This window comes from Protopterus annectens, chromosome 1.part2 (genome assembly GCF_019279795.1).
Source record: "Protopterus annectens isolate FY-2018-M chromosome 1.part2, PAN1.0, whole genome shotgun sequence".
Classification (NCBI taxonomy): Eukaryota; Metazoa; Chordata; order Ceratodontiformes; family Protopteridae; genus Protopterus; species Protopterus annectens.
In genome coordinates this window covers 958,472,322-958,484,992 of record NC_056727.1, presented here as the reverse complement: position 1 = coordinate 958,484,992, position 12,671 = coordinate 958,472,322, and the positions used below count along the sequence as shown (strand labels likewise).

At 35.0% G+C, this 12,671-nt stretch overlaps 1 protein-coding gene across 2 annotated transcripts in view; it reads left to right on the top strand.

Moving 5' to 3' along the window:
• LOC122792188 (hairy/enhancer-of-split related with YRPW motif protein 2-like) overlaps positions 1-12,671 on the top strand; it is a 161,686-nt gene that overhangs the window by 56,238 nt on the left and 92,777 nt on the right. For both annotated transcript variants that reach the window (XM_044059913.1, XM_044059914.1), the window contains one exon: positions 2,155-2,221. In XM_044059913.1, the coding sequence (XP_043915848.1) occupies positions 2,155-2,221 (67 nt within the window). The remainder of the gene's footprint in view (positions 1-2,154; positions 2,222-12,671) is intronic.

The following is a 12,671-nucleotide window of genomic DNA, read 5'->3' as shown; positions in this document are numbered from 1 at the left end:
GATGGGAAGGTAACAAGGTGACTGCATCCATGAATGCATTTCAGCATTTCTGCATGCTCTCATATTCCCCCACCTGATACACCATTACCCCTGGCCACATGCTATTCTGCAGAACAAATAACTTTTTCCATGTTCCTTAACAAATATTTTTCAGCAAACCATTACCTACAAAATAAGCATTTTTTTCACATTTTCAACTTTTTTTTATAAATGGGCAAGAAGTGGTAAAATAATCTAACTACTCTAACACATATGCACACAAAGATAGATATATAGATTACTACCTAGATACATAGATAGAAGCACAGATTGATAGGTAGATAAACAGACATACCCTAGATACATAGATAGAAGCACGGATAGATTCATAGATAGACAGATACTGAAGATGGGTAGATTAGTTAGGAGGTTGGTAATTCAAAAAATGTTAACTGCCTCAATACAATCTCCCCAGTTCCAATTCCATCAGTTTATAAGACTCAGGATGTTTTTATATTTTACAACTTTCAGTTATATAAGCTATTTTTTCAGCATATTTACAGCATGTTATTTTTTTTTTTACCTTTGCATGTGAAATTTAACTTTAAATACTTTCTCATTAATTTTTGGTATATCTGTAAAGTTTTTGAGCAAAAATAGCATTCATTTATTAAATTTATTCGTATTCTTTCTTAAGGTGTGAAAAAAGCTTTGTATGTGAGTTTAGGTTGTAGCTACATTTTAATGGTGTTTATGAAGCTTCTGACTCACTAATTCTGTAAGTGCCTTTTTTGAGACATAACATTTATTGCCACTAACAATAACTACTTATAAATCAGCTAAACAGCCTGGATACATTTTTAGTAATATTATGTGAAAAATGATGTAGATGTTGAAATGTTATAAACTAGTAAACACCCATTTCCTATTCTGTGCATTAAATCTTTCTGCGTTTTACTCACTAAATGATTAATCATGAGAACTAACTCATCTCTGTGTGAGAAGTGGTTCATAGCAGATCACAGCCATATTCTTATATATGGTCACTTGGATTATGTACACAACCTGAAACAGTTTCTTCAACCATATTACATACTGTGCATCTCATCTCTTGTTCATTTGTTAAACTCAGTGAGTGAAAAAGTAATAGCATTGGTTAAGCAAAAGTTGTAAATTCTGAGACTTGCATCTGGGGTAGGATGATGTCAGAGTAAGTACATAAAAGTAGCAGGGCTGTGTTGAGGGGGGTTAGTAGTAGGGATGGGGTACAGTCTCTCCACATAGAGGACACTGTCTTGTTTTCAAAATTCGAGGACTCAGTTGCAGGTCTTGGAATTATACTAGGGAGCTCTATACATAGCTGAATATAAATCTGTAATATAAAGAACCAAATATGAATTTTATTCAACTTCATTTTTGAATGTCCACATTAGTTTCCCTCACCGCATCTGCTAGATTTCTACTTTATGAATCTGCTTCTATTTCTGTGAATATGTGTCCTTGTATTTCCCCTTACAATGGCAGTTTCAGCATCTGCAACATTCTTTCATTTGTTAATAATACGTTTTCCAAAAGTGGGCACTTTTCTGTAACTTGTGGCTATTTGTATTATTTGAGGTCTGTTTACCTCGTGTCTTATCTGTTCTCTTCTGTTCTTTCTTCTTATTTTCGCCTCTCTTGCCTTATTTTCCTTTCCTTTATTCCCTCTACTCCCTTTTCCTCTGTTCTCCTTCCCTGCCCATTACATGCAATGAGCATCAGTAGTTTCTCGTGCTGTACACAGGCCTTGCTTCTTCTGTAGAATAGGACCTGTTTTTATGGCCTGGAGAGAGCTGAGTCTCAGGCAGTCAAAAGAGTCATATGGAGGTGACATTTTCAATCTGTCACCTTAATATTATAATAAGATGTTATAAATAAATGCTAAGTACTAATTGATTCATGGTTATTGCAATGTTCAGCAAATGAAATAAGTTCAGTCATGCAATGACAGATCAGTTTACTTATGTATACATTCAAGCACTTGTGCAAGTCATACAGACATACACATGCAAATTCATATTAACAAGCTGGTACATATACAATGATACTGAACACAAAATTAATGCATTTAGTGAGCAAACTTGTAGCCCCTTTTATTTTCTGTTAATCCTATCATTTGTTATGCTTGTCTTTTAGTGAAGTTTCCAGGTCGGTGTCTCCAACTACCACGTCACAGATTCTGGCCAGGAAAAGGAGGAGAGGGGTAAGATACAGGCGGTCAGTTATATCTTATTAACAAACTTACTAACTTGACAAAGATTTGTCTTCCTTTCTGGTAAGATAATAATAAGTTGAAACAATTGTTCCATGCAGTTCCACAGCATGTTATTTTCAGTTGTGTAACAGATAATGTGAGATATTTTAGGTACTGCCTTCTTCCTTTTTTAAAGTGATATTAAGATGTATATTGTAGCTGTTTAATAGTGGTATGACATTAGGGGAAATAAGTAAATGTCCAAAAGATCCATTTTCTGCCTAACTCTGGGTTATCATATGCAAAATTTAAGGGCTAAAAACTACCATAGGAATGCAAAGCTAAGCTTCTTCAGATCCTCACAGATCAATAGCCTACTAAGTACCTATGAACCCTTGAACCCATGACATAATAGCAAGAAATGAGTGCTATAATGTTTCTTCTGGTCATATTAGGTCCATTAATCATGATCCACTTTAGCAAGAGGCTGTAAGTGATCTGCTTAATGTAACTGCTTCAATAGTTATGGAATGAAGAGATGAAGATGAATAAGGAACTTAACAAATGTCCTAAATGAAATGCAGATTAAAATGGCTCCATACTGAAATGTTGGCACTCAAAATGCCTAGTGCAGACAAGCCAAAAATAAAAAAATAAAACAACATGGAGAGAGTGAATCTCGAAGATTGCTCTTCTTATTTAAACTTCGTTTTTTTTTTTGTTTTTTGCTGTGGGGCAGGGCTCCTACGCCCACCAAACTTATTTATACCAGCTCTTTAACTGCCATGCCTTGGAGAAATAGGAATATTCTGGGAAATGGTCATCTCAGACTTAGTGTATTTAAGTCTGTTTTTCAGCCATTCAGCCTCTGTGCTTCAGGAGTCACTATAGTTGGTGCCTACTTTTCAAATGGTTACTGATAAATAAAGTCCTTATTGTGAAGAAGGCACATTTTAGGCAACAATATTGTGAAGACTGTGTAACTGGGGATACAGTTCACTTTGTTGACGGTTTGTTTTTCTGACAAAATAAAATCTGGTGCTATTTTATCGAATATTCCTTTTGATGAAACATCGTTTTACCAACAAATTGTTTTGTCAACAGCAATAAGTGAATCAATATTGGGGTAGGAGTGTGTGTTCAAGTGTTTGTGGGGTTAGAGTAAGAGCTAGATGAAGGGATAGTTTTAGTGTTTATGTGTGGAAAGTGGGTCTAAGTGTCTTGTGTAGTTGTACTGTTAGGAAAAATGTTTTTCAGAAGGTAAGGTATAGAACTGGGGCTAGGGGCAGGAGTGCTAGCCCTAGCCCTAGCCTTGCTCTGTCCCGAACCCTAACGCTGCACCTTATCTTCGGGAAAAAAATTCCCTAACAGTACCATTATTCAGGCAAATTATACTTGATGGTATTGTTTATGTTTTGGGAGGCTTTTTGCATTATTTTTATTTTTATCTATTTCTTTTTTCATTTTTATTTAAACTGATCACAGAAACAAGACTGGTTATCTTTCATTTGCAATGAGTTTAATATAGGGTATGGGTAGTTTTGTTTTTTGTTGGTATTTTGTGTTTGGGATTTTTAGTTGTCAGCATTATGTCATGTCAGTATTTTTGTACTGGTATTTTGATAGTTGATATCTTCTGAGTCAGGGTTATTAACTATATTCATGACTGAGACCTTACAATGGAAGAAGATGCTGTCTGGGAACTTAAAGTGAAGCTAAGTTGTGTAAATACTAAAAAGTAATGTTGAATGTGAAATACAGAATACGCATAGAAACTAACTTCAAAGATCCAAGCTGCAAGGGTGTAATAAAACCAAGATTTACAAAATCATTTAAATGCAAATCATAGAAAATGAATTCCACACCTGTGAAGAAGACATATTTTGAATTAACAGTAATGAAGAGACTGTGTGGATGAAACTGTAAAATGAAAGTAGATGCTGTTGACAAACCTGAATGCTCACTTAATTTGTGTGATCACCAAAAACAAATGGAGAATGCAAATGGGAACCAGCACTGAAGATCCAAACCGTGAAGGTGTAATAAAATAGGATTTGCAAAGTCATCAAAGTGCAGGTGATAGCAACTGAACTTCCTAAATGCAAAGAAGACATGTTTGGAAGCAATGCTAAAGTGAAGACTGTGTAAATGAATGCAAAATGGAACTAGATGTTGTTGAGGAGCCTGAAGAAGTTAAGTTGTGCAGTCACCAGAAGTGAATGGAAAATGTGAATGGAAACTAGCACTGAAGACCAAAGCTCCGAAAATATAATCAAAGCAGGATTTGTAACACCATCATTAGTTTTACAAAATATATCTTAAAACAATTCACATAATATACTGCTGTTGTGTGAGCACCTGGATAAAACCAGTAAAATATAAACCAGTGCAAATGCTGGAACGTGCAACTTGATCTGTGAATGTGCATATACACACGCATGCGCGCACACACACACACACACACACACACACACACACACACACACACACACACACACACAAAACACACAGTGGTATATAAGTAAAGATAATGGTTATATCTCTTTCAATACAGATTTATTGTCTTGCTTTAATCATACTTGAGCTACTGCACTGAAGGCCCTGTAAATTCAACATTCCACCATTTCCAGTGGTCTCTCCCCCATGATTTACAGCCCTGCACTGCTCTCACTGGTGGCTGCAGCAGCAGAGAAGTGCACTACTACCATACAATAGCCTAAAATGTAATCCCAGCATTGTTTAATGTCACAGCCAGCCCCTGATGTGTGCATGGCACTAGGGCGTAATCAACAGCAGGTCTATTATCCACAAAAAGTCAACAAGAGATCCGACTAAAGAAATACCGCCCAGAAGGTAAAGTCAGGCAAACGCATCCACCACAGCTTGGACACCAGGAATGATCTTTCTTCCGTTTATTTAAACACAAAACAGTACACCATAAAACGAACTTCCACAGAATAACTAGAGTAACAGCTGTTGATCTTGGTTAAGCGCTTTCATCTGTAACATGACAGACTTCCTCAGAACCAAGTTTAAACATAAAATAGTCCTATTTAAAGGAATTTTGGCGCCAAATGTTAATAATACTATTGATTCCTTTTTAAAGGGCTATGCACTTTACCTAATCTGATTTGTGTTGTGTAACAATGTTTCTAATGTAATATAACATTCTATTCTTAAACTTACAATCTATACATCTGGTGATTACCAATAGCGTTATATAAACATTGATACAAATTCTGAATGAGTTCTGAATGCCATGTTAATGCCATATATTGTAACAACCGAATGTAAAATGTATGAACAGTATGAACAGTAGATAGTGAGAAATTGTCTACAAATTGACTACAAATGAATCATACCATAATGTATGCCTAGGTGAATTTGCACTGCATATACCGTTGTGTGTCTGAATGTCAATGAAATATTAAAAAATAATAAATAAAAATATGTAAATAAAAATGTAAAAATATGGGGTACTATATTTGATACCCTTTCTTCTCTTGGGTTAAAAACGGCTGTTAACCGATCAAACTATTTTGTATGTCTTCAAAAAATGTATATAGTGTGTACGTAACCATTGTAATAAATAATCATAATAAATATTCATAATGAAAAGAAACCATTATAAAAACATTGTGAATAAAAAATGGTCATTGTAAATCTAACTGCATTATAATAAACAATTCATTGCGATAAAAATAGAATAGCATGACCTATGGAATTTCATAAATGTATATGATGCATGTATTAATTGTTGAATATGTAATGTAATAGTAAGTGTAAAAATGGGTGAGTGTAAAAAATATATATATATATGAATGTATAAATATATAAATAATTAATAATTGATGTATGTTAAAGTTATAATATGTTAAAAATGTATAAATTGTAAAAATTATATTTGTAGAATAATATATATGTATGCAAAAATATGAATTCAGAAATATGGACATTGACAGTTGTGTATGAGTAGATGTGAGGAAAAAGTACATATATGAGGAAAACATTTTTAATGTGTAAGAATAGGTGTATAAGAATATATAATTAATAATTATTGTTGTAAAAAACATGTGAGCCTAAACACCAAAGAGTGTAGTAAGTTCGCAGTTAATAATAATGAATAATTAACATACAATAGCCTAAAATGTAATCCCAGCATTGTTTAATGTTACAGTCAGCCCCTGATGTGTGCATGGCACTAGGGCATAATCAACAGCAGGTCTATTATCCAGTCATAGTCTTCCACCACCCATGCAAACACAGAGATGATTGATGGGGTGTATGGCTTCCATAAGGAGAGCACCTATCTCTGCCAATGCCTTGATTAGTTTGTCACATCAAGTGAGAATTCTATTCTGAGTCCTGTGAGGGCACAGGTGACAAATGTTGATGTCATATCCACCTCCATGCAAAGGATAATATGTGTTATCATCACTGCACTGTGTGTTAGGGTTGTCAGAGGTCAGATGTGGCTAAATGCACAGGTGGGCCATGTTTGAGACCATTGCAGGGTACCCAGGCTATTCATACAGATCTAAGGCTGTTCGTACAGATGTAAGTGTATCTTACACCCCCACCTCACATAATGGGCAGTGATAATTGTCAGCCTCGAGAGCCAGGACACAGTCTCACCAGTGTCATTTTTGATCACATTCCCATAGCATCCCAACATCCCTTCCATGGCAGACCAGCAGAATGGCTCCAGATCACAGTGCTTTAGTGGCACCCTCGCAGTCAGGGTCCCATATTACCACACCCCCTTTCAGTCACAGTCCTGTAGTGCCACTCTGTCTCTGACACCAGAGGACATTGTATATGACCCAGATTGCTCCTTACATATTATTATTATTTATATTTTACATTTGTTTACCGGGAAAGTCCAACTGGACACCAGTCCATTTTCATCAGAGGCCCAGGGAGATAAGCTCCAGTAAACAGTATAAATATGTAAACAAGAAAAAATTCATAATACAACAATATAATACAGCAACTCAAACAGTACAACAATATTGTGCAAACAGCATCTAGTGGAAACAATAACAAAAGAACAGTACTTAAATTTGGTAAAGAAGAAGACAAGTTACAACAGAATGAGGAAGGAGAATGAGGTGTATAGTAAAGTAGCAACAAATATGACAGATGTAGTTAGATATAAAGAGCTCAGAATTATCCAGGATGATAACAAGGATGGAGACAGTTTTCCATAAAGTGAGATTTTAGGAGCCTTTTAAACTGTGCCAAAGAGCAGTCAGAAGAAATATTGGATGGAAGTTTGTTCCACACTTTAGCAATAACATTGGAGAAGAGAGAGTCACCAGCTGAGTTGTTAGCTTTGGTGGCTTTAACAACACTTTGTTACTAGAGCGTAGGGGTCTGATAGTGGTATATGGTTGCATTATATTGTTGAGAGCAGGAATTTTTATCTGGCTAGTGTAGGATCCTGTGGGCAAGAATAAGTTGGTTATAATGTAGCAACTGAGGAAATTCAAGCCAGTTAAGTTGTTTAAGTGCACACTGTAGGGCAGTGATGTGATCTATGTGAGGCATTAGTAGCAATTTGACAATTTTATTATAGCAAGATTCACATACAGATTCCCATCTCCATCTCTGGTGAAATGTCACCCTCTGTCAGTGTTCACCTTTGCAAATAGTGACATCCATGACCCACTGCACCCTCTCTCCTATGTTGTCTAATACAGATTGTGACTCACCATGTACTGCCCAGCATAGCCATTAACTGCTACTGCATGCATCATGTATATTCTATGTGCACCACACTATCTCTGTATGCTCATCATGGACCCATAGAGCAAAACTAGATGTTCTCTACTTTACCTACTCTTCTATGTACTGCGCCCATCGTTATCTCAGGAGATTGGATGTGGCTGCTGCAAACTGTCAGCCTTACTGTCAGCTGTAGAAAGTCTGGAGGTTCCCTGGGCAGATGGCTGGTTAGCAAGATTCTTAATAATTGTGTTATGCAGCTTTCAGCATGCTTGAAACACACTGCAAATGATGTTGGTAGTGTATCTGCAGAGCCCTTTCAGACATATCTAAGCAATGGAGCACATGCTCACTGATGCTTCCAGTTTGCACATGGGCAGTATCATACTGCTGTTTCGCAATGCTGTGATGGTTTCTTATGGGCATCATCAACCAGGACTCCACTGGTTATTCTATATGGCCTGAAACACAATAGGAACACAAAGGTGATTAAGACACATACTTACAATCTTTGGTTATATATATGTATGCATGCCCTCCTAATCCTTCCAATACCTTGCACCCCAATCAGCCACCAGTGGGTGAGAGTGCCTATCCAGTCGTAATCCTTCCAACATCTAGCACCCAGATCAGCTACTAATGGGTGAGAGTGCCTGTGCAGTCATAATCCTTCCAACACCTAGCACCCAGATTAGTCACTAATAGGTGAGTGTGCCTCTGCACTCATTACCCTTCCAACACCTGGCACCCAGATCAATAGCAAGAGTGCAGATTCACCAATGGAAGGAAAACTCTGAGCTCCAGAGAAGGTAATCCATCATATATTGAGAAAATGTAAAGAAAATGGATAATACTGCCAAAAGTCACTAAAACCAATACCAACAAGCAGTATTCACGATGAATGACTCCAGCCAGCAAAGTTGAACAAGTTTATTGCAAAAACACACAGAGACACTTGTATTTCCTTATTCATAAACGCCTTCACCATACATCCACATGCATTTTCGTCATAAAATGACTTCATCAGATGACCAGCATACCCTAAAACATTTAATTTATACTGAAACACATCTTTATCTACCAATAAAAATTCACCATTAATTAATTATCTTATTATATAACCCCTTTGTTAAAATTTACATAAAATACATTTCTTATTAAATATATTAAATATAATGTTATAAATATAATAAAAAAATATCCATTGTTTAAACATCCATTAAAATTAAATCATTTAAAACTATTATAATACATAAAAAGAAATAAATATATCTCATTCACATTTATATAATCATATTGTGTATAACAGTGCCCTCTCCTGACCATTCATGTTTATTACATTCAAAGTTTTGCAGATCTCATTTTTAGTAAAGGTATTATGGAAATACAATCATTCAAACCAGGGGCTTTATCAGCTTCTAGAGTGATCTGCCACCAAAGTTCTCTAAATTCAACTTTTTCTTCCCATAATCCCCCTCTAATATCACTTTTAACCTGTTCTATAACTAAAAATTTATATTTGTAATCAGGACAAACTTTAGTGTGCTTGAATAAGGCATTACTTTCTTTTCCTACTGAAATTTCATAAACATGTTCGTAGATCCTTCTTTTTAATTTCCTTTCAGTCTTTCCTATGTAGAAGGATCCACATTTTTCACAAGTAGCTAAATATATTATGCCTTTAGATTCACAATTATAATATTCCCCACTGTTTACATATCTTCCTCTGCTTTCTAAAAATATTCTGTCACTATTAATAATGTATGCACACTGGGTACAATGTCCACATTTGTATGTACCTATTCTGTTTCTCCTTTTATCTGTCTTATTTTTATTATTACTATTCTCTATTATAGATCTTATGTTTTGTGAATTCTTAAAAGTTACTTTCTGTGGTATATTAGCTACATTTTCTATATCAGTCAAAGCTAAGAATTTCCCCCATTCTTTTAAAAATATATTTTTAACTACATTGTTCAATCTATTATATTCAAGCACCAACGTTTGCTGGAATTCTTCTCCTTCATACTTTTTATTACTATCTATTTCATTGTTGAAGTCCTTCTTTTTGTATATGGGGCAAAATTTATCTTGTCTCCCTTTTTCCACTTCCTGTCTTATTTGTGCAATAAATGCTAATGGATAACTTCTCTCTAGAAACATTTTTTCTAATAGTTCACATTCTTTTTTAAAATCTACATCAGAGCTTGTCATTCGACTTCCTCGAACAAACTGTCCCTTCACTATGTTTCTTTTGCAGTGAAAGGGGTGGGCACTCTCAAAGTGTAAATAGGAATTGCAAAAAGTATCCTTTCTAAATATTCTAGTTCTTAGTTCATGTCCATCTTTATAAACTTCTAAATCCAAATATTTCACATTAAATTCGGAAATATTATATATGAATTTTAGGAAATTGATAGTGTTCTCTATATATTCCAAAAATTCTGTGAATTTTTCTCTTCCAGCTATCCAAAAAATTAATATATCATCCAGGAATCTTCTATATATCTTCCAACAATTCTTAAATTCAGAGTTGAATATATATTTTTCTTCCCAATAAGCAAGTATTAAATTAGCATATGTAGGGGCGCAAGCCGCACCCATTGCTACCCCCTGTTTTTGTTGATAAAATTCCTCATTAAAATAAATGAAGTTATTCTTCAAGACCAATTCCATTAGCCAAGTATATATTAATTTCTCATTTTGTGTTAAAACTACATCTTCGTAAACAATTTCCTCAAACATTTTTGTCCCTTCTTCGTATGGGATGCAGGAAAATAAATCAATAATATCTATTGTAACAAATAATAGTTGATCATTAACAAAACTGTCAGGTAATTCCTTCAATAAATCCCAAGAGTCTTTCAAAATACATTTCCTTTTCATCCATACACTTTTTAATTTTTTGTCTATAAATTTGGCTAAAGGATATGTTTTTGACCCTTCTGCCAAGACTATCGGTCTAAACGGTGGGTCCTCTTCATTTTTATGAACTTTGGGTATACCAAATATCGTGGGGGTACTAGTTTTGTCGACTTTCAAATATTTAAAAGTATTATAATCTATAATCTCTTCGTTTAACATATCATGCAAAATAACATCTATTTTATTATAGGCTATATTCATTTCATTCAAAGATACTATTGAGTATCTGGTTTCATTCCATAGGATAGTATTCATTTTACCTTCGTATAGAATACTATCCATAATGACTAACCCACCCCCTTTATCAGGTTTCATCACTCTAATTTTGCTATTATTTTTTACCTCATACAACAAATCACTTTCTTTCTTGCTTAAATTTGGATTATACCATATTTTATTTGCTTGTTTCCTCACTTCTGATTCTATAATTTTCTCCACATATTACTACTTCCTTGCAGGAATTCTGACAATGAGGGGCATTATTAAAAATCCATAACCCCTCCACTGGCCAGGAGACATGTGACCAATATCATCATGCAGATTACTTTGCCTTCCTTCATGAGTGCACAGTCTCATGAACTTTCAAGGAAGGCTAGCATGAACACACCTAGCTTGGTAGCCAAATACCTACTCTTAAGCTCACCCCTGCACACTGCCACTCCTCTAAAAGATTGTGACATTGGATAGTCACATGTATTCCCTTCTCCCTGAAATCAGGGTATCCATCCTTTCATGCCACCTTCAATACACTCCAAAACCACTAAATGAACTCAGGTCACCATGACTGTGGTTAGGGCTTTGACCCTCTATGCCATCAAAGATGACATCAACTGTTTCTTTGAGTCTAATAGTCACATATCTTTTTATACTAATTACGTAACACAATTGTCGCTTTTGCTATGACTGACTAATTTGGCATTGCCTTTTGTTCTGTCCCTTGGTAAAATGTTTCCATTTTACATAATGATTCTTAGCTAAAAGCCTCAATTGATACACTGGTTGGTTGTAGGTAGTGGTTTCCATTAAAAATAATTATGAGTTTAACAAAAATGTAGTACATTGAGTGCCATGACTGTTTTATCACATCAGAAAGGTGTATAACAATTGTTAAGCACCCCTATGGCACTGTTAAGCATTAGTTTCACTCTTAATAATGCTCAGTGGCCACAACAGAAGAGCATCAGGAAGCCATTATACCAAAATAAATGCGTAATTTGGACTTTTATTACGTCTGAATGAAATGTTTACTTCAATGCTCTTCTTCTGTGTGAGTAGTCAATATGTTGTAGCTTTCTAATCACTACTACATTTTTTTCACTAACTTTTGTACATGGGAGTAAGTTAAGTTCCATGTACTATAAATATTTTTAATCAGGTTCTAATCTTAACCAGAGAAGTTATGGGTTTTCAACATGGATTTCAAGAGTTTCATCTCTCAAGCTTTGCTCTTGAGGTGAATTTCTTGAAATCCATGTATTGAACACATACTATTCTGGTTATGATCAGAGACCCAATTATAATTCTCAGTGTAAAATCCTTACAACATAGCTTTCAATTGGCTCACTTTATGGGCATGAGTGACAGCTTCTGTTCAGCATAAATGAGACATTAAGGAGTGCCATGATTTTCTTCTGCTTTTTTTGCATTATATAGCATTAAAAAGGGATAGACTATGATGGCTTATTGTGTTGCATAGTGAATTAAGAAAATAGTTTTGAATTGCTTAACAGGTTAGTGATAAAAGTGTCAACTCTGAAACATTATGAGATGACACTACTCACAACCCTAGAAACTGCTGTTAAGTCAG